The 26,903-nt window shown below is 48.3% G+C and overlaps 1 protein-coding gene across 1 annotated transcript in view; it reads right to left on the bottom strand.

The window, feature by feature from the left end:
• Positions 1 to 291: 291 nt before the first annotated feature.
• Positions 292 to 26,903, bottom strand: part of ST8SIA2 (ST8 alpha-N-acetyl-neuraminide alpha-2,8-sialyltransferase 2) — a 32,823-nt gene continuing 6,211 nt past the window's right edge. Inside the window, exons 2-6 of the mRNA XM_063142457.1 lie at positions 18,828 to 18,890; positions 17,636 to 17,764; positions 12,478 to 12,735; positions 6,901 to 7,194; positions 292 to 577 (exon numbers count right to left, since the gene is read on the bottom strand). Coding sequence (XP_062998527.1) covers positions 292 to 577; positions 6,901 to 7,194; positions 12,478 to 12,735; positions 17,636 to 17,764; positions 18,828 to 18,890 — 1,030 coding nt within the window. The remainder of the gene's footprint in view (positions 578 to 6,900; positions 7,195 to 12,477; positions 12,736 to 17,635; positions 17,765 to 18,827; positions 18,891 to 26,903) is intronic.

The following is a 26,903-nucleotide window of genomic DNA, read 5'->3' on the forward strand; positions in this document are numbered from 1 at the left end:
AGCCATGGGGAGCAGGCAAAGCTGTCTTAGATGCCAGCTCCGTTCTGCACCCTGCCAGGGCCTGCTTCTCCCATCACTTCTGCTCTTCGTGGGCAAATCTCTCCGGGAACGCCAAGCGACGGGACCGCTCAGGCGTAGTGCAGGAGCAGCGGCCTGCACAAATCTGTGTGCTCCCCTTCTGGACGCCAACAAAGAAAACCGTCTCTACCACGGCTGCTCATCCTTGCCTCCCCCTCCCCCATCCTCCCGTGGCGCGTAGCCTCTAGGAAAGCGAGTGGCCAGAAGCCCAGGCTACGTGGCCCCGTCACATCCCCCCACCGTGAGTTTTAAGGCCCCTTGTTGGTGCAGGGCCTTCAGGGCTTTGAACTCCAAGGGCATGGTGTGGGGGCTGGTCTGGGACATGTAGCCATATTTCAAACTGTCATAGTAGTGGTACTTGACGGGGTTCTGGTTTTGATCCCGGGGAAACGGCCAGAAACCGTAGAGATAAATCCTGTTGCAGAAGCGAGTCGCCAGGGTGTACATGAGTAGGCCGGTGGTCGGGCGTTTTATGTACACCTTGTTAGTCAGCCAATACCTAGAAAGGAATAGAAAGCAGGATGAGAACAGGGCGGCTAGACTGTTGACCGGGACTGAGTGATATGACCCTATTGGGCCCGTTCAGATGACATGCTAAGCCATGGTTAGTCCGCTAACCCGATTGCAGCAAATATTAGTGAGCGTGTTTAAACTGTGGTTTTGTAGCCGCCGTGGTTAGAAATGGTTCACACGACACACTTAAGTCATGGTTCACGTGACACGCTAAGCCATCATGTTTAGCTCAAAATGCTTAACCCCGAAGGCTTAGTGTGTCATCTGAACAGGGTCAGTATGACAGTACTTCTCTCTCTGTCTCTGTCTCTGTCTCTCTCTCTCTCTCTCCGTCTCCGTCTCCCTCCCCACTGGCTGCTGGTCTGTTCCTGGGCTCAATTCAAAGTGCCGGTTTTAACTTTCAGTGCCCTAAACTGCTTGAGGCCAGGTTACCCGAAGGAACATCTGTACTTACCTACCCAGACATTAATCTCATTAATCTCCCGCCAGGTGTCATTGACCTCCTCCATGTGCCCTGCCCGATCAGGTGAGACATGTTGCTAAAAGACGGATCTTTTTAGCGCGCCGTCTAGTTGTTAAGCAGCAACAACCCTAAGACATTCAAAGTTCATCTCATTGTGGATGGGATGCCTGAAGTGGCTGGCCCTGCCTGAAGGTTCAGAGGCCACATGCTGGTACGCCTTGCTGGGGAGCAACTGTGTGTGTGTGGAGTGTGTGTGTGTGTGTGTGGCTTCTATGCGCTACTCGTGAACATCTGATCATTGGAGTTTGCCTGGATCACAAGGACCTCTGATCCGATCCAGCAGGGCTCTTCTTATATTCTTATGCGAAAATGAAAAATAAATAAATAATGGCCCTGTCTGCCACAGATCCTGCGGTGCGCAGGTTTGTCCTGGTCTGGCATTCCCGCACTGTGGATGGTATCCCAGACTGGGGAGCGGGGGGTGGGCGGTGCGGTGTTCTTCCTTGAAAAAAGCCTTGCTAGTCTACCAAGGGTTGTCAACTGTTGTTGTAGTTTTAATCTCAAACGTACCACGTGGGAAGGGGCAGGTAGAAGAGCCAGGACAGACTTAGGCCTGGTCTAGACAATCGTGGGGAAGGTGTTCCTTGGATATATCAGGGGATTCCAGGTCTGAATGCTCCTCCACAAAGAGAAGGAGAAGAATTTTAACTTAAATTTAAATTTTACTGTTCTAACTCTGTATTTTAAACTTATATCAATTTTGTTGCGTGGTTTTATCCTGGTTGTGCTTTTTTATACTGTATTTTGTATTTGTGCTTTTAACCTTTTGGTTGTTTTATTATGGTTTTAACTTTTGTGAACCGCCCAGAGAGCTTCGGCTATTGGGCGGTATAACAATGTAATAAATAAATAAATAAATAAATAAATTATTCTTTTACTATGTACAGCACCATGTACATTGATGGTGCTATGTAAATAAATAAATAAATAAATAAATTATTATTATTATTATTATGACTGCTGAGCTGTTGGCGTATGCAGCTCCCGTGGCCTTTTGATCCCGTGGATCCCGTGGAATTCACAAAGTGGGTGACTGGGGCAGAACATTTTGCATTGTATCCACACAGGGCAGAAAAATGTTTTTGCTGGCGCTGTAAACGGGGAGCAAACGACCACGTTATCGCTTTTCTTCCACCCTCGGGCCAGCATCGACAATGTCCACGTTGCCTCTGAGCTCAGCGCTCTCCTGTTTGGCAAAACAGCTGGGAACCGTCACGAAAACTAATTAATTTTGCCACCCCAATTGAAGTTACGCTGAGCGCACATGGGACCCCGCACCAACAGCGAACCGTTACTGCACGAGGGCTCCAGGTTTTAATTAGAAGGTGAAGCAATCTTGAGAAAGGCTGTAATTATTTTCCCATCCGCCACCAATCGGTGCCACTATTAAGCGTAGGGGTTGTGTCGACTCCAGCAGCTGGGAAAGAGTTCAGAGACAGCTGCCATTAGATGGCTCCTTTTTTTTCCAGCATGTTGTTCTGGCAGAGAGAAACTCCCTGCTAAGCTGGCAAAAGAGCATTTGTCAAATTAAACAACTGGGGATTTTAAGTCACTGTGGTATCTGAGGGCTTGTGTGGCACAGGGTGGGTAAAAGAAGCAGAGAGAGGCTACCCGGAGCTCAAAGAAGACCTGATGGCAGCAGATTTGATTGTTTAAATCAAATATAAAGCCTGCTGATGGCAGGGACTGATTTGGAGAACAAATACGGTATGCCGGTAAGAGGAGGCGAACCCTCCCTGTCCCAGGGCTCACCTCTTTGAATCCATCATCAAGATTTATCGGAGTGGGCAGTGTGGTAGCGTGGTTAGAGCAGCTGCTCTAATGGCCATGCTGGCTGGGAATGAATATAAGGCGACCAGATGGAAAGGAGGACAGGGCTCCTGTATCTTTAGCAGTTGTATAGAAAAGGGAGTTTCAGCAGGTGCCCTTTGTAGGCATGCAGCACCTGGGGAAAATCCCTCTTCATTTTTGTGAACCGCCCAGGGAGCTTTGGCTATTGGGCAGTATAAAAATGCAAATAATAATAATAATAATAATAATAATAATAATAATAATAATAATAGTTTAAGCTGCAGGAGCCCTGCCCGCTATTGTATCTGGTCGCTCTAGTATAGCTCCTGCAGCTTTAACTGTTGGGATGAAGAGGGAATTTCACCAGGTGCTGCATGCCTACAAAGGACACCTGCTGAAATTCCCTTTTCTATGCAACTGTTAAAGATACAGGAGCCCGGTCCTCCTTTCCTCCTGTCCTCCCAACGCTTGTTAAAAGCCTGCTGCCCAGACCTAAGGATGCCATGGGCATCTTGCTTGCAAAGGAGCAGCATTCGGTAGTCATTCATGAACCATCAGGTGTAATCCTTACCTCTCTCCTCCACCCCCACCCCTCTGGCACCGTAGGAACAGAGTGATACACATCCAACATAAGGCTGCTCATCTTGCCACTCTTTTGTTTTTTGGCTGAAGGATTCAGGCTATAATTGAATTAGCTCTGTTCAGCACCAGCTGCTGGCTTTCCTGGTCTCCTCTCGTCCTGCCTCATTCACCTGCCGTGTCCCTGCAACAGAGAAGCCCCTCCGCTGCTCGGCTCTCGCTCTTCTTGCCACATGACCTGGCTGCCTGTGTCAAGGTGGGGAAGAAATAAACTGAGACAACCAGCCCTATGGGTCTCAACGGATGGGCAGGCCCCAAGGGACCACCTTGCCTCTTTTCCGTCCCACCTCTGAAATTCTGCAAAAGGGGGGCAATTTCCCTGTGTGTGCTTAAAAAACAAGCCACGAGTTGCTGCTGAAATTTGGCAGTGGAGCAAATAATAATAATAATAATAACAACAACAACAACAACCCTTTAAATAGGGTGGCCATATTGGAAGGAGGACAGGGCTCCTGTATCTTTAACAGTTGTTCAGCAGGCATCATCTGTATGCATGCAGCACCTGGTGAAATTCCCCCTTCATCACAACAGTTACAGCTGCAGGAGCCCTGCCCTCTTGACCAGATACAAAAGATGGCAGTACTCCGGCAGCTTTCGCTGTTGTGATGAAGAGGGAATTTCGCCAGGTGCTGCAGGCATACAAATGACACCTGCTGAAATTCCCCTTTCTCTACAACTGTTAAAGATACAGGGGCCCTGTCCTCCTTTCCATATGGTCAGCCTACTTTTTTTTTTTGTAAGTCCCTTTTTTAATAGCTGCACAGCCGAATTTCAGCAGCAATTTCAGTGATGGCAGGGGGCAGGGTTACAACCCGCAGTGAGTTCCAGAGTGGGGTGAATTGGACCCTCGGATCCATCCCTGATCTCCATGGAGAAATGGTTATCTACAACTGGTTCTACTGCCCCCATATTTAGATGGAAAACTCTTCTCTCATCTTTCTTTCTTTCTTTCTTTCTTTCTTTCTTTCTTTCTTTCTTTCTTTCTTGTTGATGTCACAGTTTCATCAATCCAAGAACAGATTTCTGTTGCATTTCTGTCTCTTACGCAGTTGTTAAAGGCACCGGAGTCCTGGTCAGTCCCTACCCTGATCTGGACTGCTACCCCTCGGGTTGGCCTCTGCTGGGGCAGGAGGAGTAGCCAAAGAAATCCAACACCCCCTTCGTCTCCCATCTGCCCTGCCAAGGGAAAGGGAACGGTGCTCAGCATATCCTGCCGATAATTTCGAGCCCAAGCCAATGGCACAAGCAATCAGCGGATTAGGAGTCGGTTGATTTAAAAGGCTTATTTCTTGAAAGCCGCTTAATTACAGCTTGAAAAAGAGCAGGCTTGAGTAATCCCTCCTCTTTCCCCCCTCCAAATTTGCATGCCCAGTGGGGCTGCTTCCCCCCAACCCCCAGGCTTCTCTTTCCCATGTAAAAGCTGGATGGAGCTTAATACAAAACGGAATCGCTCACAAGGCCTGCACGAGAGTTTTGTTTTTGCGAAGGGCAGCCTCCTGGTTGGAGGACAGGGCAAAGGCTCAGTTGTGCGTGGCTAGCAGGGGCTGTTGTGCGGCACCTTTCAGACCTGTGCACCTGGATGAATTTCAATGCTTTTTGTTCCTTCGATTTACCACTGTGATTCCTCTCCCAATTCTCCTTGTTTTGGCAACAAAGGCTAGAGCCACAGCCCGGGGTCAAAATCCCCCCACCCCCAAATCTCCCCCTGTAAACAAAGCAAAGATTGATGCACGCGTGTTTGCATGTCAAGGCTGAGAGCCCATCTACACGTTCAGAATAAACACGTAGTACTATTTAACCTGCAACATTTGAAGCTGAAGGGGGTGCAGAATGACCAAGTTGGCGCACCCCTTGTAAACAAGCCAACAAACGCTTCCTGTGCATAGAAAGCAAGCACCTCGATGGGAAACAAAGCCGTTCCGTGCAATCGTGATGAATTTATTGATTCGTTCCGAGTTTTTCAAAGCCATCTTTTAAAATCTAAATTCCGAGGGCCTCAGTTTAGACATGATAGGGAGGAAGCCGGTTTTGTCTGAACTTTAATGCAGCCACAGGGGATTCCCCATTTGATCAGAGCCGCTATAGGGTGAGTGAGCAGAGAGGCCAAACTTTCTCCTTGCAAGCTGTTTGTCTGCTAATAAATAAATAAAATATCACCTCTGCAGACAGCTTATTGCCTTGCAGGGGAAAGGATATATGGACCTAGTATATGTTCTCCTACAGATGCAGGAGAGGCTGTTAGCTCCAGTTTCGGTGGGGCAGAGATTTATTTATTATTTATTTATTTATTTATTTATTACATTTCTATACCGCCCAATAGCCGGAGCTCTCTGGGCGGTTCACAAAAATTAAAACCATTCATAATATAAAACAACAGTATAAAACCATAATATAAAATGCAATAAAAAAGCTCAAACCAGATAAAAACAGCAGCAATGCAAAATTACAAATTTAAAACCATTCTGAGTTTTACAGCTCCATCACACCAGCGATTTAGAGCCCTCTCGCCATGCCTGGTGTGCCGATTTGCAGCACGGCACTCACATGACGCTGTGCTTGTCCTGCTGACACCACGCCACTTCCCCAGCCTTTCCCGTCTTTTCCTAGAATGCCTAAAGTCTGGATTATTTTCCCTAAGCCCATTTTCCTTTGCTGGGAGCCTTGCTGTGGGCTTGACTGGATTGCATCAGGTCCTGGCAGGGAAAAGCGATCTCTCTCAGCACCCGGCTCTCAGCCTCAATAGAAAACCCAAACCTTGCATCCCAGGCTCGAAAGCGTTTTTTTAAAATCGTACAACGGCCAGATCTCTGCAGAGACAGGATTCTACTCCCCCGATGCCCCTAAAGAGCCAGACTAAAGGGCTGTTCCATTTTTGCTGGGCAGAAAGGCGGCCTGGTTGAAGTACCCAGCTGACAGGAACTGCTTGTATATGTCTTGTTAAAGGGGGGGGGGAAGGAGCAACCAATGAACTGGAGAGAGAAAGGGAAGGGGCGGGGTGGAGTGGAAGAGCAAACAAGCAAAAAAGCATTGGAGGTTAAAAATGTGGAGACAAAACAGGGGGTGAAATTACGGTGAGGCAGCCCTTAGTTAAAACCAGCCATAAGTCTAAAGGAGATATTCAAGGGTCTGGCCCCATTTTGGGGACAGGATTCAGCACCTTGGATAGCTCTCCTCTTCCCACACGTCCCTTGTTGCATTAAAGCGCTAAAAATCAACCAAGCAAGCAATGGAATAGCCTACACATGTCTCACATCTCATCTCGCTTGGCCCAAATTATGAGCATTTCCACATTCGAGCATGTGCTGAACTCTGAATTCCCCCTCCCTCCGCTCTTATTCAGAACCAGAGCTGCTCACCCTCGGACGGCGTGCAACAGGCGCAGGGAAGGGTAGGCCGTTCGGACGTTGATGTGATGCTTGAGGATGAGTTCGTTGACCCACTCCACGCGCTCCTTGCCTCCTTTGGCCATGAACGCCGGGATCCAAAGGATGCTGCCGTTGAGGCCGTGCAGGCGCTGAAGCAGCTTCTCCCGCCAGGTGTCATTGACCAGGTCCTCGAAGGCACGTTGGATGACCGAAGGGTTCATTGTTACCAGGTCTGTCTTCGTCCCGACGTCTTGGGTGTACTCTTGGACTGGGGCTAGATTGCACCTGGAGGTGGAAACGCCGGCTGTTATTTATGAAGAAAGGAGATTGGACAGCTGAAGAAGACACTGGAAGTCGGTGTCCAAAACAACCAGCGGAGGGCTCCCTCATAAGGAAGTCAGCAATCAGGGCTGACGTGAAGGGTAGGCATGATTGGGCACCTGCTGAGGGCCCACACCCTAGCAGGGGCCCACACCAGCAAGGCCCCTCTTTCTGGTCTCCAAAAACTGGCCTTCCTCCACTCCCCTTCCCTTCGGCATCTCTTGACTTTTTAGTTTTTAAGCCCCATGCCAGGGCTCCTCTCTCGCTTTTGTTGATGTGAGACGCTTGGGGTGAGGTGGGGTGGAATCATTGTCTCAAAGGTTGGATAAAAGTACAGTAAATAAAATAAACCATACCTTTGATTTCTCTCTCTTTGTTCCCCATATTGCCTTTCATGACATTGCAAAAAGACGGCCCTTCCTCTGTGCACCCTCAAAAAAATCTCAGCTCCATGCCCCGTCATCTCTCGCCTAGACTAGTGCAGACTTGTGCTTTCTAGCCTTCTCTTCTCTCACTGGGTCTTCTCACCTGGATCCCCACACCTCTACCCAGCACTCTGCTGCCCCAGTCATCCACTGCTCCCCTCCCTCTGGTCATGTGACGCCTCTCCTTGAGCCCCTGCCCTGCCTTCCCGTCCACTCCAGCATCCCCCTGGCCTCCAAAGCCCCCCCTGGCCTCGCCCTCCCCTTCTCACTCCACTCTTCTATCCTGAAGCATCCCGGCCCGTGATGGTTGCTCCTCCCATTCCGCCCTCCTCCGCCGTCTCAAGGTCTCTTGCTCCGCCCTTTCTCCCTTGCTGCCCCATAGGCTTGGAACTGCCTCCCAGGACACCTGAGAGATGACACCTCTCGGACTTCCTTCCAGTCCCTCCACAAAACCCACCTTTTCTGTGAAGCCTTTGGCACAACACACCCTTGTCCCCATGCCCAACTGCAACAGAGCCCTCCGGATGTGTTGGACTGCAAGTCCCATCATCCCTAGCTAACCTCAGCCATGCTGGCTGGGAATGATCGGGGCCTGCTCCTGTTGGACTCTTCCCCCACCCCCACAGGGCAAACTGTCATCTTGGTCCTGTGGAGAAGAAGAAGGACCGAGGGGACAGGAGCAGGCCAAGGAAACATCGGGGCCTGCTCCAGTTGGACTCCCCTCCTTCGGGAGCAGGACAATCCCATTAGCCCTTTTCCCAGTCCATTTAATTTCTCTCTCTCTCTTTCCCTCTTCCCTCCTGGACTCCTTTTCCTTTCGTGTCATGTCTTTATCAGACTGTAAGCCTGAGTGCAGGGACTGTCTTTTTTGCTAAGTGTAAGCTGCTCCGAGAGCCTTTTTTGGCTGAGGAGCGGGGTATAAATATGATAAATAAATAAATAAAATAATAAATAATGATGGGAGCTGTACTACACCACCTCTGGGGCGCACCAGGTTGGGGGAAGGCTGCCCTACCACCTGTAAGCAAGTTAAGCACATGGGTATTATTCCTACTAGGCTCACTCAGGAGCGTTGCAGGGCATAGAACAGCAACCGCTGCCAATTCCTTGACTGTCTGCCCCAGACGCCACTTCCCGCTCCTTCCTCTGTGGATTCACCTGTCCTGAATCTTATATTGTAAGCTCCAGGGGGCAGGGACCTGTTAAGTGGCAGGCACACCGATGGCACGACAGAAGTCCTAACTGACCCCAGCACCTTTTGCACGCAAAGCAGGCTCCCTGCCAGCGCTGAGGCCGCCCGCACCGCAGAGCATCAGCGTAAACACTAGGGGTGTGCACAGACCCCCCACTCCGCCCCGCGGGCCAATCCGAAAATTTCGGATCGGCCCGCTCCGCTCCGTGCCGCTCCGCCCAGACTTCCTGGTTGAACCGCGGGCTCAATTGAAGACGCCGCCAGACCGCGGATGGAGGCAGGTAAGGGAGAGGAGGGCGGGGGGATTACCGGGCCCTGCCGCCGTCGCCGCCCATGCGGCGACGGCGGCAGAGCCCGGTAAGGGACCAAGGGAGAGGGGGGCCTTACCTGCCTCCGTCCGCGGTCCGTCGGCGTCTTCAATTGAGCCCGCAAGCGGCCCAGACTTCCTGGTTGAACCGCGGGCTCAATTGAAGACGCCGACGGACCGCGGACGGAGGCAGGTAAGGGAGAGGAGGGGGGGTTACCGGGCCCTGCCGCTGTCACCGCATGGGCGAGAGCAACAGCGGCAGGGCCCGGTAAACCCCACTTACCTTTCTGGCGGAGCTCCGGATCAAGGCGAAGGATCCGCCTTCACCTCGATCCTCTTCGCCACGCTCCGCCGGCCCCCCAATCCTCTTCGCCTCCGCCTTAAGGGCAGGCGAAGCCCCTCGCTCCGCTTCTAATTCGCCGGTCCGATTAGAAGCGGAGCACATCCCTAGTAAACACGTATAGCCACGCAGCCAGCAAAGGGCAAAATGTGCGTGCGGTGTGGAAAGGGGGAATTATTCGCTCTCAAAATGCAAGTGCAAAAAATAAAACTACTCTTTAAACTAAAAAAAGCGCTACAGGAAATATGGGCCTGTTCAGAAGACACCAGAGAACCAGGTTTTCACTAACCGCAGAGCCTGAAGTGTCGTCTGAATAGGCCTTATAGGGATATAAACACCCTGAAGCTTCGTGGTGAAGATAAAATAAACACTCGTGCTGCAAAAGCCGGACTACGAGGCAGAGATCCAAGACTCCGCAGCTCAGAGGGCCCCACGTACCATCTCTTTGCCCCCCCCACCCCCGTGCTTGCTTTCCCCACCACCGATGCTCTGCTCGCTCGCTCCCCACCTCCTGGCACAATTTTGACTTTCTTTTAACTTTTAAAACAGGCCAGGCGTGGCGTGGACCAAGCTGCAAAGGTGCCCAGCATCTTCATTTCCCCAGATGGCCTCTAGATGGCCCACGTGGGCCAAGAGGCCACGCTGCAGAGACGCACAGGCTGGACGTGATGAGAGAGAGAGGGGGAGAGAGAGGGAGGGAGGGAGAGAGGTGCCTGCTTCTTTGTGTGTGTGGGTGAAACATAACTGGGAAGAAACAACAAGGATGGGGATTGGGAACACACACGCACACACAGAGAGAGAAAGCGCTACACCATGTGGAAGCAAAACCAGCAAGTGGGGTGTGTGCCACTCAGGAATATGAGTGTGTGTGGGGTCCCTAGAGAATATCTTGCCCAGGGTACCCTCAACCCTGGCAATGCCACTGAACATAAAGTAGGACCGGGCTCCTGTCTCTTTAACAGTTGCATTGAAAAGGGTATTTCAGCAGGTGTCATTTGTATGCATGCAGCACCTGGAGAAATGCCCTCTTCATCCCAACATTTAAAGGTGCAGGAGCTATACTAGAGTGACCAGATTTAAAAGAGGACAGGGCACCTGCAGCTTTAACTGTTGTGATGAAGAGGAAATTTCACCAGGTTCTCCATATATACAAATGACACCTGCTGAAATTCCCTTTTCAATAGAACTGTAAAAGATACAGGAGCCCTGTCCTCCTTTTCATAGGGTCACCGTAGATAAAGAAAAGGAACAAATAATTATGAGCATCATCAGACTTCTGGGGGGGGGATCACATTTCCCTGCAGTCACTCCCCCCCCACTTCTGTCCCACAATACTTCCTCTTTCTTTACACAGGGAAGAAAGAGGAAGTAAACAATGACCAGGTGGCCCATTCCGTGGGCTTTTTAAAATCCCGCTGCTTCTCCTGCACACAGCAGGAAATGGTGGCATGTTTTGCTACAGCTGAAAAAATAGAATCACCCAGGTCTCCTTTTGCAACCGGGAAATGAGCAGAAGGGGCAGGAGACACGCGGGAGGCAGATGGGGGCATCAAAAGGACCAGCGAAAAACCATGAGTGGGCAGTGACGCACATGCGATGAAACGCTCATCCAAGGACGCTCATAGAATGAAGCAGTGAAACTCATTGTCCCAGGGTGGCCACTCACACGCCTGGGAAATTTCACGGGCCGTCCCTGAGTTTACAGTCATATGTGAGCATTTGAGTATCTAATGACTGTGACATCTCTTGTGATTAAAACAATTTCCAGAGAGGAGGCAGCCGGGTCAGCCTGTCACAGCAAAGACAACGAAGGGTCTTGGAATTACGGCAGACGGTTTTGCAGACAGTGGCCTGCGATCCGGCAAAGCTTCTGCCAAAATACAGTGGTTAGTCATTAATAAACTGCCACAAGACTCTTTTTTGGGGACTGAAGTGGCAGAGAAGGAGGGGCAAAGGGCAGAAGTGTACATGGGCAGATGTGTGTGAGAGGTGGCTGCGATTGCGGGAAATGAGAGAACGTGAGTTGGGCAGCAGCTGGTTGTGTGAGGGCGGACCGTGCAGGCCATGTGAGGGAAGGGCAAGGTTTCGTGTCATGAGGTCTCTGCCGGCTTATGTTTTGCTGTCCTCGGGGGCCTCTCTCCAGGGTTCTTTGGGGACATGGCTCCAAATTCCTTTCTGCCGACCCAGTGATGTCCCTTTGGATTGGCGTCAGGCACCTTGGATTGGTGTCAGGCTTGGTCCTTCTGCTCCACAGCCTCTCCTCCCAGACAATCAGGCTCTCTGTGTGACTATGCAGCCGTTGGTAATGAGGAAGGGAAGGGGGAGCACCTCACTCTCCCCCGTCAATTAACGTAGGACACAAGCAACGGGGAGATTCTCCTGAAGAAGCCTCAAGCTCTGCGTTAACACAACACACTAACCCACCATGGGTTACTGTGTTGTCTGAACGCAGTGCATTTTCCGCAGGGTAGTTTGTGAGCCGTGCATCGTGGTTTATTTTTTTCTCGAACAAGCCAACCTGAGAGCTCATGGTTTGTTGTTGCGTTGTTCAGGATGGTTAACAAGCCACATTGAAGAGTTAATGAGCAACCCTGCAGAATCACACAATAGCCCACAGTTCAACAACAGCCCAAACTGGGCGGGTTAGTGTGTTGTGTGAACCCAGCCAAGGAAATGAGTTAATTTCAATGGGGGGGGGGGTTCACATGACAGACCTGGGGCCACTGGATTTTGGCAGCAGCAATGGCAGCCGAGCAATCGGTGCATGTGTCGTTTTAAAGATAAGTTTGGCCTTTTTTAGGCCACCATCGCAGTTGGCCACCAAAATTGGGTGGCCATACTGCCACCCTCTCAGCGGAAGTTAAGATTCAAAGATTTGCGTCGAGTGGCTTTAAAAGAAAAAGGCCTTCTTCAAAGTTGAGCTTCCAAAGCACAGTTGGGAAGAGCCTCGAAGGGGACCCTCGCCCTTGCACCCCAGCGCTACCTGATCACAAAGCTGTGAGCGTCGATTTCCTCTCCGCAGCGGCTGTTCAGCAGGACGCCCGAGTTGCCCACGATGGCGCACGTCCGGAAGTGTTTGCCCTTCAGCGGTGAAGTCCTGGGCAAGAGGGCGTAGAGGTTTTGGGAAACGTTCATGGTGCTGTCCCTGTCGAACACGTAGTGGATGATGTCCCCGGGCTTGAGAGTTCCCTTAAGCACGGAGATGTCTTTCTCGGCATCTAAGAACTTCAGGATCTGTTTTCTTTTAAAAAAAGAAAGAAAAGAAGCCGAAACAGGGCACAAAGGCTAGTTACGTAGTTTTCTGACTCAACCAACGACAAGGATCAGACACAAGGATGGTTGGCGTAGGCATTAGTTGTGAAGGTGCTGCAGTGTATTCAATATTATATATGCCATGTGTCGAAGATGTTGTCAGTAGGCCTTCCTAACGTTGAAGACATGGAATGTGCAAGTGGAGAATTCTCTTACAGTGCAATCCTAGGCAAGTTTAGACAGAAAAAAAGTCCTACATCTCCCAGCATGCCCCAGGGCTTTTTTTCTGTCTAAACATGCATCGGATCATGTCCTTGCCGCCCACTGGAGCAAGCCCTGGCTATTGTGTTAGTAACATAAGAAGCTGGTGTGTACTGGTTTTCCAGAAGGTGGCCATGTTAATCTACTGTAGCAAAAACTACAAAGCGTCTTATTTATTTATTTCATTTATATCCCACCTTTTTTTACCTCCAAGGAACCCAAGGCAGCACACATAATCCTTTTATTCCTCTCCATTTTATCCTCACAACAACCACCCTGTGAGGTAGGCTGGGTTGAGAGCCCAAAGTCACCCAGCGAACTCTATGGCCGAGTGGGGACTAGAACCCAGATCTCCTGACTCTCAGTCCAACACTCTAGCCACTACACCACGATGGTGGTACCGTAAAGACTAACAAGTGGACAATAGCCAACTTCATCAGATGCATAGAAAATTATGAATATTTTATACACATGGTGGTGGAAGTGGCAGAAAATGTAAGCAGTGAGGTCGGAAGGAAATTCAATGCAAAAAATGACGATCCCATCAATAACTGTGGCTTATTATTATTATTATTATTATTATTATTATTATTATTATTATTTATATAGCACCATCAATGTACATGGTGCTGTACAGAGTAAAACAATAAATAGCAAGACCCTGCTGCATAGGCTTACATTCTAATAAAATCATAATAAAACAATAAGGAGGGGAAGAGAATGCAAACAGGCACAGGGTAGGGTAAAACTAGCAGTATAAGGTCAGAACAAAATCAAGTTTTAAAAGCTTTAGGAAAAAGAAAAGTTTTTAGCTGAGCTTTAAAAGCTGTGATTGAACTTGTAGTTCTCAAATGTTCTGGAAGAGCGTTCCAGGCGTAAGGAGCAGCAGAAGAAAATGGACGAAGCCGAGCAAGGGAAGTAGAGACCCTTGGGCAGGCGAGAAACATGGCATCAGAGGAGCGAAGAGCACGAGTGGGGCAATAGTGTGAGAGGAGAGATAGGAAGGAGCTAGACCGTGAAAAGCTTTGTAGTTCAACAGGAGAAGTTTATATTGGATTCTGAAGTGAATTGGAAGCCAATGAAGAGATTTCAGAAGTGGAGTAACATGGTCAGAGTGGCGAGCCAAGAAGATGATCTTAGCAGCAGAGTGGTGAACAGAAACCAACGAACTGATGTGAGAAGAACCAAGCAGTGTGATAAAAATCCTTTATCCTGCTTCAAGCCTCTGGTAGTAGAATTGAACCCATTCAGGGATTCTCACTCAGCAGTCTCTCACCTCAATCTCCTGGTGAAGTTTGCTTGCTCCACAATGGCCACTTTCAGATCTCTGATCGTGTGTTGGGAGACTGAGCCTGACTAGCTCAGTATTGCCTGCACCCTGGGTATTGAATTTCTTTCTGCTCCAGGGCCAAATTCAATTTCAGAGAAGCTCTTGGTGGAGCATATTCTAACAGTGTGTGGGGCAGAAGGAAAAGGGGTGAGGCCTAGGGTGACCAGATGGAAAGGAGGACAGGGCTTCTGTATCTTTAACAGTTCTATTGCAAAGGGAATTTCAGCAGGCATCATTGGTATGCATGCAGCACCTGGTGATATTCCCTCTTCATGACAACAGTTAAAGCTGCAGGAGCTATACTTGAGTGACCAGATACAAAAGAGGGCAGGGCTCCTGCAGCTTTTGCTGTTGTGATGAAGAGGGAATTTCACCAGGTGCTGCATGCTTACAAAGGACACCTGCTGAAACTCCCTTTTCTATGCAACAGTTAAAGATACAGGAGCCCTGTCCTCTGTTCCATACGGCCACCCTAGTGGGGACAATATATTGAGCTCTTATGGTCAGTCACCAAGCTCTAGGGGAGTCAAGTCAACCTTTTAGAAGAGGATAAAGAACTGCACAAAAGTCACGAAACCACCAAGCAATTGGCAGTTGCGGGGGTGGGGAAGGGGTGTATGGCCATCTGGGAAAACCTTAGATGGCCAGATTTGGTCCATGGGACTGAGACTTGACAAGACTGGTCTACGCCGACCAGCAGCTGCTCTCCAGAAGTTCAGGCCAGATCTATTTCCCTGCCTGAAAGAGGCCAGGGACTGAAGCTTGGGTCTTTTGCATTTACACGGCTTGGGACCACAATACCTGACGGAACGCCTTTCCCGACATGAACCTACCCGAGGGAAGATCGGAGGGTGGCAACAAGAGAGATGGCCTTCTCTGTGGTGGCCCCCCAACTGTGGAACAATCTCCCTGAGGAGGCCTGCACTGTCATCTTTTCAGCACCAGGTCAAGACTTTTCTCTTCTCCCAGGCGTTTAGCAACATGTAATGAGCCTCGGTCTGTTCTTTGGCTCATTGTTTGTAAAGTTGTTATAGTGGTTTTAAATATATGTGCATTTTTGCATGTTTTTGTGATTTTTAATTTTTGTATATTGATTTTAAGTGTTTTTATCTTATGTGAATTGCCCAGAGAGCTTCGGCTATGGGGCGGTATACAAATGCAATAAAATAAAATAAAATAAAATAAAATAAAATAAAATAAAATAATAAAATAATTTTAAAGCATGAGCTTAAGACCATAACAGGAGCCCTGCTGGATCAGACCGAGGGTCCATCTAGTCCAGCACTCTGTTCACACAGGAGCCAACCAGCTGTCGACCAAGGACTCACAAGCGGGACACGGGTGCAAGAGCACCCTCACACCCATGTTCCTCAGCTCTGCCACTAAACCAGCCAAGATTGCCTATCTGAAATCAGCCTTTATTTACTCATTTCCTGAAACATCTATATTTGATTGGCCTTTTGCATTTTAGCACAACAACAACAACAACATAATAATAATAATAATAATAATAGCACCACCACCATAATAATAATAATAATAATAATAATAATAATAATAATAATAATAGCAGCAGCAGCAACAACAACAAAAATAAATGTTTTGGCACAGTCGAGACCATTCTGAAAAAAATAGATATGGCCAAGCCTGGTCTATAGGGGAAGGAGCCACGGAGGAGGACGTGGTATTGGCAATGCGACCAAGAAATGCATGGCAAGCGATGCAGGGAGGTTGGGCAGCAACAGTCCCAAACCCACCTTTCTCCATGGACCACCCTTCCCACCAGCCCCATCCATCATGCTTCGCTCGGCCACACTGGACAAAGCTGGTGCTGCAATTCTGTTCAAGGTCAGAAAAATAATCACCAGCGAAGTCTCGAAAAAGACAGCCGGATAATAGGAATGCCGTAGCTAGGCGGCAACATCATTGAACTCCCCTGGATAACTGAATGAGGGAATGATGCCAATGATGGACAAAGGGAACAGAGAGAGTGGGAGACAGCCTGATCTAGCTCAAAGTGGGATCCCAATATTCGGTCATCCTTTGGCGAGATCGACAGATGAAATCCACCCAGCAGCAACAATGCTTGGTCCTGCATGAAGGACCCCCTCCAACACCCACTAACTGGATGGACCCCACCCCACCCCCCAAGAAATCATAGAATCGTAGAATAGCAGAGTTGGAAGAGGCCTGCAAGGCCGTCGAGTCCAGCCCCCTGCTCAATGCAGGAATAAACACACACTCTAGGAATGGGACTGATGGCTGCTGCCACAGAAGCCTCATTCCTAGACTATCCCCAGAGCGACCTACACAGCTGGCAAGGACTCTTCAAGCAGTGCTTCCAAGGCCACTGACGTAGGGTGACCATATGGAAAGGAGGACAGGGCTCGTGTATCTTTAACAGTTGTATTGAAAAGGAAATTTCAGCAGGTGTCATTTGTATATATGGAGAACCTGGTGAAATTTCCTCTTCATCACACCAGTTAAAGCTGCAGGTGCCCTGCCTTCTTTTGAATCTGGTCACTCTAGTATAGCTCCTGCAGCTTTAACTGTTGTGATGAAGAGGGCATTTCACCAAGTGCTGCATGCATACAAATTACACCTGCTGAAACTCCCTTTTCTATGCAACTGCTGAAGGCACACTCTAGGAACAAGGCCTCTATGGCAGGAACCATAAAGCTAGGGTGACTGTATGAAAAGGAGGACAGGGTTCCTGCATCTTTAAGAGTTGCATAGAGAAGGGAATTTCAGCAGGTGTCATTTGTATATATGGAGAACCTGGTGAAATTCCCTCTTCATCACAACAGTTAAAGTGGTGAGGCTAAAAGAAATGCAACTTGCCCAAGGTCCTAAGTACAAGGAAAAGAGGTAGAGTCTCAGCTCCAAAACACAAAACCACTCTTTTGAACCCAAGTATTTATTTATTTCGTTTCTATACCACCCAATAGCTGACACTCTCTGGAGAGGAGGGTGGGAAGGCAGAACTTCACTTTGTCACATGTCAGCCTCACATCATCACCATCGAATTAAGAAATAAATTAAAAACCAGGAGGAGCAGGGGTCCTAATGAGGGCCAAGGAAGATTTCTGATAGCTCTATGTTATGCCAGCTCTGCTAAGTCTTTACCAACCCGTTCCTTTTCTTTCCAAGTTTGGGCTGTTCATGAATCCTGAGAACATTCCCCTGAGAATGATCCTTTAGGTTCTAAAGTCTCTCTAAACTTTGCGGGACGGGGAGGTTATTTGTCAACATCTGTGGACATGACTCAGATTTGTCTCTATAGGTAATTGCCCAGTACCTGATCTTCAATGAGAGTGTCTGGTTGTGTATCCAGTTGGATGAGGCTGGCCTAGCGTGGTGCTTCACACTTTCATTACTTCTGTCAGCAGCAGCTGGAGATGAGGACCCATTTATTACCACTTCAGCTCTGGAGAGGAAAAGGGAGGGAGAGAAGAGAGGGGCCCTTTGCATCACTCCCCACAATATCTCAATGGCTTCGCGGTGCCAGCTGGCCAGCACTCTCCAGAGAAGCAAGCTGGCTATTGTTCACTACCGCAAGGCATAACGATGGCTACCAATTTTGATAGCTTTAAATAGAGGGTAGACAAATTCCTGAAGGAGAAGGCTATCAATGGCTACTAGTGCAGATGGCTATGTGCTTCCTCCAGCTTGTGGGTCCCTGGTCGACAGCTGGTGGGCCTCTGTGGGAGCAGAGTACTGGACTAGATGGAGCCTTGGTCTGGTCCAGCAGGGCTCTTCTTATGTTCTTATGTCTCCCCTCAATCTTCTCTTCTCCAGGCTAAACATGCGCAGTTCTTTCAGTCTCTCTTCATAGGCCTTTATTTCTAGACCCCTGATCATCCTGGTTGCCCTCCTCTGAACACGCTCCAGCTTGTCTGCATCTTTTTATTTTAAAAATATTTCAAAATTGCACCTCTCCATGTGCAAATGAGCACATGCAAATTCGATGCAAATCTGTGCCCTCTTTTTTTGGTGAGGCATAAGTGGTTGCTGTACCGTCCACTGGTGTTACTCCACAAATGGTACTGAGAGGCATACCACCTCTGACACTGGAGGTAATACGTAGCCACCATGACTAGAAGCCATCGATAGCCTTCATGTATTTGTCTAATCCCCTTTTAAAGCCGCCCAGAGCTGGTGGCCATCACAACATCTTGTGGTTGTGAACACCGTAAGTTTCACGATGGGCTGCATGTTGATTCCTTGCAATGACATACTGTATTGTACAACAGGTAAGAACGACACCTCCGTTCTGCAGCGCCCACTGCCACCACAACATGCAACTTGTCTGTCATTGCCAAATTATTGCCGCAAGGGAAACGGTGATTAATAGAAATCATAAAGAAAAGCAGAAAGTACCAGATCTAAGAAGTAAGTGGAAAGAGCAATCCCACAAAGAGAGAGAGAGAGAGAAAACGAAGCAGATTAATAGCAAAAAAACAAATGAACACAAAACCTAATTTACAAACCTATTAGATTTGCTATGTACGCTGTTCGCTGCTGATCTGATCGCACCTCTGCCTCCAGAATTCCTACAAGACAAAGGAAATGCATTATTTATAAACTGGGTGCTTTTTTCTTTTTCTTTTGCAAAGCGTTGCTCAAGAGTCAAAACGATCCTGTCTGTGCTCTGGGCTGGAGTGTAGGGGTGCACGTGGATTTCAATTCAGTTTGCAAATCATTCAAGCTTGTCCTGCTCGCAGACATGAACGGGAGTGCTTTTTTAAAAACAACAACACACCACACGTTTGCATATTTTTGAACCTGCAATTGAAAATCGCACATTAAAAACACACACATGCGTTTTCACACCGTAGTCAGAAAACCGGAGGGTGTTTTTCTGTATGGTCTTTTCCCAACGTGGTATCTCCCAGATGTGTTGGGCTGCAATTGCCATTATTCTCAGGCAACATGGAGAGTGGTCAGGAATGCTGGGAACTGTAGTCTGAAACATCTGGAGGGCACCAACTTGGGGAAATCTGTGCTATCCAGAGGCAAGACCTCCTCTGAACCTGGAGGGTCCATTAGCTACTGCGGCTCATAGCCATAGCTGCAGGCCTGGGTTTTCCTCCATATAAAAGGTTAACCCCTTTTTATAGCCATCCAGGCCCAGGGGCAGAAATCACAATTAAGACATTTTCAAACACGTATTTGTTGCATCATGAATGTGATGTGATGTGAAACCATCTATAGCAAGCATCTTCCCCAAGTCGGACGCAACGCAAGCCAGACCAGTTTCTTGGGGAGGTGACAGACAGCCGTGACATCACATGGACCAAAAAGTAAGGAGCTTGCCAAAGTCATGGGGGGAGCAAGAGTTGAAAACCCATGGGATTCTCTGCATAAGGCTGGAATAGCAACATAGGTGGCTGCCTTATTCTGGGTCAGACCATGAGCAGAGGAGGAACCAGTGGAACTAGTTTCCTAGGGATGTCATGGGCTCTCCCACACTAGAGGCCTTCAAGAGGCAGCTGGACAGCCATCTGTCAGGGATGCTTTAGGGTGGATTCCTGCATTGAGCAGGGGGTTGGACTTGATGGCCTTGTAGGCCCCTTCCAACTCTGCTATTCTATGATTATATGATGCTGGTGGCTCCAATATCAGTGAGGCAGTGAATCCGTTCCAGTTTTCAGTCAGAACTCTAGGATAGCTCCTTCAGAGTCCTGACTGGTTTTGACTGAAACCCAGAACAGATTCACTGTCCTATTGACAGCAGAGCCACGAGCCTCCACTGACCATTAGTCCATGTAGCTCAGTCTTGTCTACGCAGGCTGGCAGGAACGGCTCCCCAGGGTCTCATACAAGCATCTTTCCCGGCCCTTGGATTGAACCTGGGACATTCTTCACTTAACACCGGATGCAATTCTATGGTGTCTGCTAAAAGATGCATCCCTGCAGGTACGAGTGCATGATCTGGGCTGACCCAAAGCTTAGTTTGGGATATGCATACCCAGTTTCTTATTCATTTAGAAGAATGAATAAGAAACTGGCCCTCCAGTTGTTGTCAGACTCCAATTTCTATCATCCCTGTCCATGTGCCATGCTGGCTCAGGCCAATGGGAGTTGCAGTCCAACATCTGAAGGTTGTCAACCCATGATATATTTTGGCTTTTTACTGCCATAGGACATCCAGTTGGCACTGGTTCCGTTCAGACAACACACTAAGCCATGGTTAGGCAACTAACTCCTTTGCAGCATATGGTTAGTGAGCATGTTTAAACCATGGTTATGTAGCCACCATGGTTAAGAATGGTTCACACAACACACCAAGCCATAATGTTTAGTTCAAAATGTTTAACTAGCGTTGCTCAGCACGTTGTCTGAACAGGGTCAGTGTCTTGTCACTAAATGAAGTATTGGGTCAAATGCTTTTAAAGGACAGTTTTCTGGACATGTACGATTTTGGGTGTTGTGAAGTGTGAAGGTTTAAGGCCCATAGAGGCAAGGTAATAAAGTCAGGCCTAGAGAGGCCTGGGGTTTTTCTGTTTTCCTATTCCTGAGGAGAGCAGTTTCATTTCTCTGATTAAGATTCATTTCTTCAAGGTTGAAACAGTACTTTCTATTTTCGGGGAAGAGGGTATAAAAAGAGAGGAGAGAGCCAGCCAGAGAAAGCAGGGAAGGATGAGAGCATGAGGAAGAAGCCTCTGGAAAAGCCTAAATGCAGCTAGGGAAAAGAATCTGTGTTTTTGCAACTTTTATTTTCTTTTAATGCCTTTGTATCACTCAGCTTTATTGACTGAATATCTTTAATTGCAATTGGGTTGTTTTAATATACTAGTAAACAGACACAAGTTTCTGAAATGTCACTCACCCCATGTCTACAGGCTAAACCACATGCTATTGGGAAGAGAAAGGTAAAAAGAAGGAAGGTGGGGCTCTTAAGGAGGTAAGAGATTGTTAAAGAGTTGCTCAAGGGCTCCCAGACACAGAAGGATCTTAGTCATGAAGCTTTCTGCAGGGGGCATAACCTCAGATCCTGATGAATTTCTACATAATTGCTAATTATTGCCACGCTGGCACCACATTTGACGGTGTCCTGCAGTCAAATGAACACACACTTGTCTGCGTTCTCACAGTGGACAGTCTTCTAGAGGGGTGGGTGTATGATGGTGAAGCCGAGCTTAGTTTGGGGTGCACATCATCACACGTTAACGAGTGTTGTGCAAAACCAACAGTATGGGCTGGAGGTAATTAGTTTGGATCTTGAAAGATGCTATATGATATAAACTTTCATTCCTTATTCAGGGTACGGACTGAGTTCTGATTTGAGCCTTTTACGCCAATAAGAAACGGGGAAATAGAAATGAGTAACTTCAGCCTCATTTTTCCCTACAGGAAAACAGCAGCTGCCCCATTGAGGGGAAACGCAGCTCCATCTTTCGAAACAATAATTATTTATTAGATTGTAAGCCTATGCGGCAGGGCCTTGCTATTTACTGTTTTACTCTGTACAGCACCATGTACATTGATGGTGCTATATAAATAAATAAATAAATAAATAAATAAATAATAGTAACAACAACAACAATAACACAAAACCCCTTCCGCCGAGTATTCATATTAGAAAAGCCAGGCCTTGGTTTAAAATGCAACCTACATGTAGGTTTTTTTCCTGCATGATTGAAGCCTCACACTATTTTCTACAGGGAGTTGAGTGTTTGAGAAGTACTCTGATGGCTCAGACAGGTGCCCGTCCTGCTCTGGCTGCAGGTGGTAGCAAAAACCACTTCACAGGTTTATCTTTTTCCGATGCAGATTTTCTCTCCCACAGACCCAGTTCTTTTCCAGTTATACCTAAGTTGCTGGGCCATTTGGTTCCCTCAGGAAGGGGAAGTTGGCCTGCACATAATTATTTTTGTTAGCAAATCCTGGAGGATGGTGGGAACAACAAAGGACCCCTTTGTTTGCTGAAGAGCAAGACAGGCAGAATTCATCTTGGCTTCAAGGGTGGCTTTGGATGGCGAATGTACTTTCTGTGCAGCTTAAGACTGTGTGCCCATCAGTTAGAGCAGGGCTAGGGAAGCTCAGGCTTGAGCCCAAATCCAGTCTGGTTCAGGCAATGGAGGCGAGGGAGAAGGAGAAACAGGTGCCACCGTTGCTAGTAGTGGTGGAAATCTCACACAAGGTAGCACTCTGTGCTGTCGGTGGTGTGTGTGAATTGGGAAGGCAGGGAAGCTCAGGGACGAAGTGGTAAGAAGAAACGCAGAATTTGAGTGATCGAAAGATCGGACAGCACACAGAAGTAATTACATGGAAGTGCGGAGGGAGGGCCCGAGGGAAGGATGGGCCAGTGAAAAAGGAGGTTGGCGAAAAGAAAAGAAAAACACTTGAGAAGTTGGCTGAAAGGCAATAGAAACAAAGGGGACGCATAAGCCGAGAAGGTCAAAGACTGTCAACTACAATGGTTGCTTTCAAGTCTTTAGCACAGAGGGTGTCCTCAGAAGCTTATCTGGGATTCTTCATTGAGAAGATCAATCATGGCAGCTCAGCCTGTTCCTCCAACTTCCTGTGCAGCAAGTGCAGCCACAGGGATGGACTCTCAGTTCTTGTGTGGGGCAACAATGAAGCCCAAGATGTGTGTGACCAGCACTCCATGAGAAAGTCCATGTCCCAGAATCCTTTGCAGCGAGCAAGGGTTCCTCAGCAGATCTGCCCACGGCTCTGTCGAAGCCGAATGTGGGACAAACACAGAGCCGGCAGCATCCACAATATTTTTCTTTAGCCGCGTATCCTCTTACATGGTAACGTTCTTGACAAGGAGAATGTCTGACATTTGCTTTCAGGTTCCATGTGCCAATATTTCAACAGCTGTCCTTGAGGCATTCTGAGCCTGGGGCTAAGAAAAGATGCTGCAGGACAGCGGGGTGGTGTGGGGTGGTGGAGGACATTGGGGGAAAAATTGGCCTTGTCGAGAACACAAGTGCCTCTTCTGGGATTAATTCTGAAGGGAGTTCACACCAAAACTCTGCTCAGCCTGTTCCTCCATCTTTCTGTGCAGCAAGTGCAGCCACAGGGATGGACTCTCAGTTCTTGTGTGGGGCAGCAATGAAGCCCAAGATGTGTGTGACCAGCACTCCACGAGAAAGTCCATGTCCCAGAATCCTTTGCAGCGAGCAAGGGTTCCTTAGCAGATCTGCCCACGGCTCTGTCGAAGCCGAATGTGGGACAAACACAGGGCCGGCAGCATCCACAATATTTTTCTTTAGCCGCGTATCCTCTTACATGGTAACGTTCTTGACAAGGAGAATGTCTGACATTTGCTTTCAGGTTCCATGTGCCAATATTTCAACAGCTGTCCTTGAGGCATTCTGAGCCTGGGGCTAAGAAAAGACGCTGCGGGACAGCGGGGTGGTGTGTGGGGGGGTGGAGGACATTGGGAAAAAAATTGGCCTTGTCGAGAACACAAGTGCCTCTTCTGGGATTAATTTTGAAGGGAGTTCACACCAAAACTCATTTCCCTGTCGGCGAGAATGGAATCGCATATTCCTGTCTCAATGAGACATTTGAGATCTCAAACATAAATGTTTAAAAATCTCACCCGTTCACGTTGTCACAGCTTGGCAACTTGGTGTCTATAAAAGCTTTCCTCCTAAATAGCAGTGCTATCTTGGGAGAGGAATCTCTCTTTAAAGGCATGGCAGTGAATTCCAGCAATCTCTCTGCCAATAATGACAAGGGATTCTGTTGCTAGAGGGAAGGGATGTTGGGAGACAGGCTCCTACTCTTCATATTAGCCACTCTGCGCCCATCTCTGGGGAAGGCAAAATCAGACTTGTGACATCTGTAACTTGCAGGAATAGACTGTTTGGGACAGACATTGAGCTGAATAGATCTTAGTCAGGTTAGAAAAGCATTGGCCGGAGATCACACCTACCTTTGATCTAACCTCAGCAAAGGCTACATTAAAGCTTGGATGTACATAAGATGTTTACGCTAACCAAAGTAGATAAACATCCTTGTACAGGTGCTAAGTGAATGGGCTCCTGTAGTGTGGTTTAAAACCTGATTCTAGCCACAGGTGATAGAACTTGGGTGTCTCAACATTAAGCTCACCCTTACCAGGATTTCTTCTTCTGGAGTCTTTCTGTGTTTGGGCCTGGCTTCTTTAGATGGCGACTGTGTGATTTTGAATTGAAAACTTCCCCTCTCAGCAATGCTATGCTGTTAAAGGAAACGGTGCCATCTAGTGGCAGAAATATAGCACTACACACTGGGGAAATCCCACGATCATTTAAATACAGCATTGTCCTTGTTTTTTAAAAAACGAGATTACCAGGGAAAAGTGCAGGAGACATCCTGGAGGTTGACGACATCATGCAAAGGACCCGCAAACGTCTGTGAGTTATCTGCATCTGTCCGCGGCCCCGCGGCTGCTTCAACTGAGCCCGAGGAGTCCTCGGGCCCAGTTGAAGCAGCCGCGGGGCCACGGACAGATGCAGGTAAGGGGAAGGAAGGAGGTTTTTTTCTTACCTGGCCCTGCTGCCGCTGCCTGTGCAACAACAGCAAGAGAGCCAGGTAAGGGGGAGGTCTTACCTGCGTCCGTCGCAGCCCATCGCCGGCTTCACTAGAGCCCGTGGCTCAACCCAGAAGTGCAGGCCGCAAGCAAGGCCTACAGTTCCTGGTTGAGCCGTGGGCTCTAGTGAAGCTGGCGGCGGGCCGGGATGGAAGCAGGTAAGGGGGAGGAGGGAGGGGGGCTTACCTTGCGCCGCTCCCCGCTGCTGCGGAGCTCTGATTCGGAGCCGGAGCTCCGCAGCGGACCCTAGGCAGATCAAGGCAGGGCGGAGCAGGCCTGATCCGCAATTTGCAGATCGGGAGCTGGGTGGAGCAGGGGGTCCATGCACAGCCCTAGTCAGAACCAGTCAGAAGTCTAAAAGAACTTTCCAACCTTGGATAGCTCCTGAGAGCTCTGACTGGTTCTGATTGAAACCCAGAGCGGATTCACCACCCCACCAATGCCAGAGCCACCCACCTCCACTAATCTGCTGAATTACCAAGACTGTTGTTGTTTTTATCAGTTAAAACTTCATAAAACGCTAGGCCCGTGCCTTCAGCCTCTGCAGTTTAATAAACCTTCCTCCACCTTCTGCTGTGCCCTTTGCCTCTCTGCCCACAGTGATGAGAGAACAACCATTTCTGATTCCAGCACACTGGCTGAGGTGAACAGGGGGTGGGAGGGGAGGGGGTTGGAGGACCCCCACTGGTATTTCTGCAATTGCTCGCTGGAACTTTACAAGTGAACTTGGCTCATAACTAAATTAGGGGAATAAAAAGGCTCCCTGCAGCGAGGCACACAAAATGAAATTCTCCACAAGAAGCAAACCTTTCAGTGAGGCCAGAATCACATGACGCCTGGAGTGGGAACAGTGGCGCACCGGCACATCATGCGGGCAGCACCTGGGGGGCTGGGGGAGTGACAGCGAGTGGACCGAACCAGGAAGCCCCAACCTTTGATCCAATTGCTCTTAGGAATTCAAGGAAAGGAGGTGGTACAGCCCTTTCCTGGGGCTGTAGCATATTTAGAAGGCATGTTTGAAAGCCCCACCCCCCCATTCAACCACATGGCAGTTTTCTTTTGACCCTCTTTGTTTTTCTTCAAATGCTCCAACCCCCTCCCAACCCACATCTTTTTGTAGGTTTAAGCTTTTGGTTCTCCGTCCTTAAGCCAAAATGAATCCTAGGAACATGTGGCTAGGTTTGCTTGCTCTAGAAACAGGTGCCCCTGGGCACATCTGCACCACAAACTTATATTTGGTTTATTATACCAGCAACTGTCATTGCTTTCCCCGAAGCATCCTGGGAATTGTAGTTTGGTGGATGTGCTGAGAATTCTCTGTGTGAAATCCCTAGCTTCACTCAGAGAACTACAGTTCCCAGGGTTCTCTGGGTGAATGGTTATTAAACCGGACGAAGCCCTCCCTCAGTTTCCTTCCTTCCTTCCCTCTTTTTGGAAGAGTTTCTTTGATTGTAGGCTCTTTAGCACAGAGACCTATCTCTTTTAAGATATGTGAAATTGGTGACTAATTAATTCCCTTTACAGTCCTTCTGTAAGTCCTTCTCTTAGGGTGACCATATGGAACGGATACGGTGACCATATGAAAAGGAGGACAGGGCTCCTGTATCTTTGACAGTTGTATTGAAAAGCGAATTTCAGCAGGTGTCATTTGTATATATGGGGAACCTGGTGAAATTTCCTCTTCATCACAACAGTTAAAGCTGCAGGTGCCCTGCCCTGTTTTAAATCTGGTCACTCTAGCATAGCTCTAGCATAGCCTTAACTGTTGTGATGAAGAGGGAATTTCACCAGGTGCTGCAGGCATATATGACACCTGCTGAAATTCCATTTTCTATACAATTGTTAAAGATACAGGAGCACTGGCCTCCTTTCCATATGGTCACCCTAGTTAACACAGATGATATTATTATTATTATTATTATTATTATTATTATTATTATTATTATTATTATGAATGATCTCTGCATTACCAGGAAAGGTGATTGCGACATCTCCCTCAATTTACCAATACACCCAACTGCCCGGATTAAAT

This window comes from Elgaria multicarinata, chromosome 16, assembly GCF_023053635.1.
Source record: "Elgaria multicarinata webbii isolate HBS135686 ecotype San Diego chromosome 16, rElgMul1.1.pri, whole genome shotgun sequence".
Taxonomy (NCBI): Eukaryota; Metazoa; Chordata; class Lepidosauria; order Squamata; family Anguidae; genus Elgaria; species Elgaria multicarinata.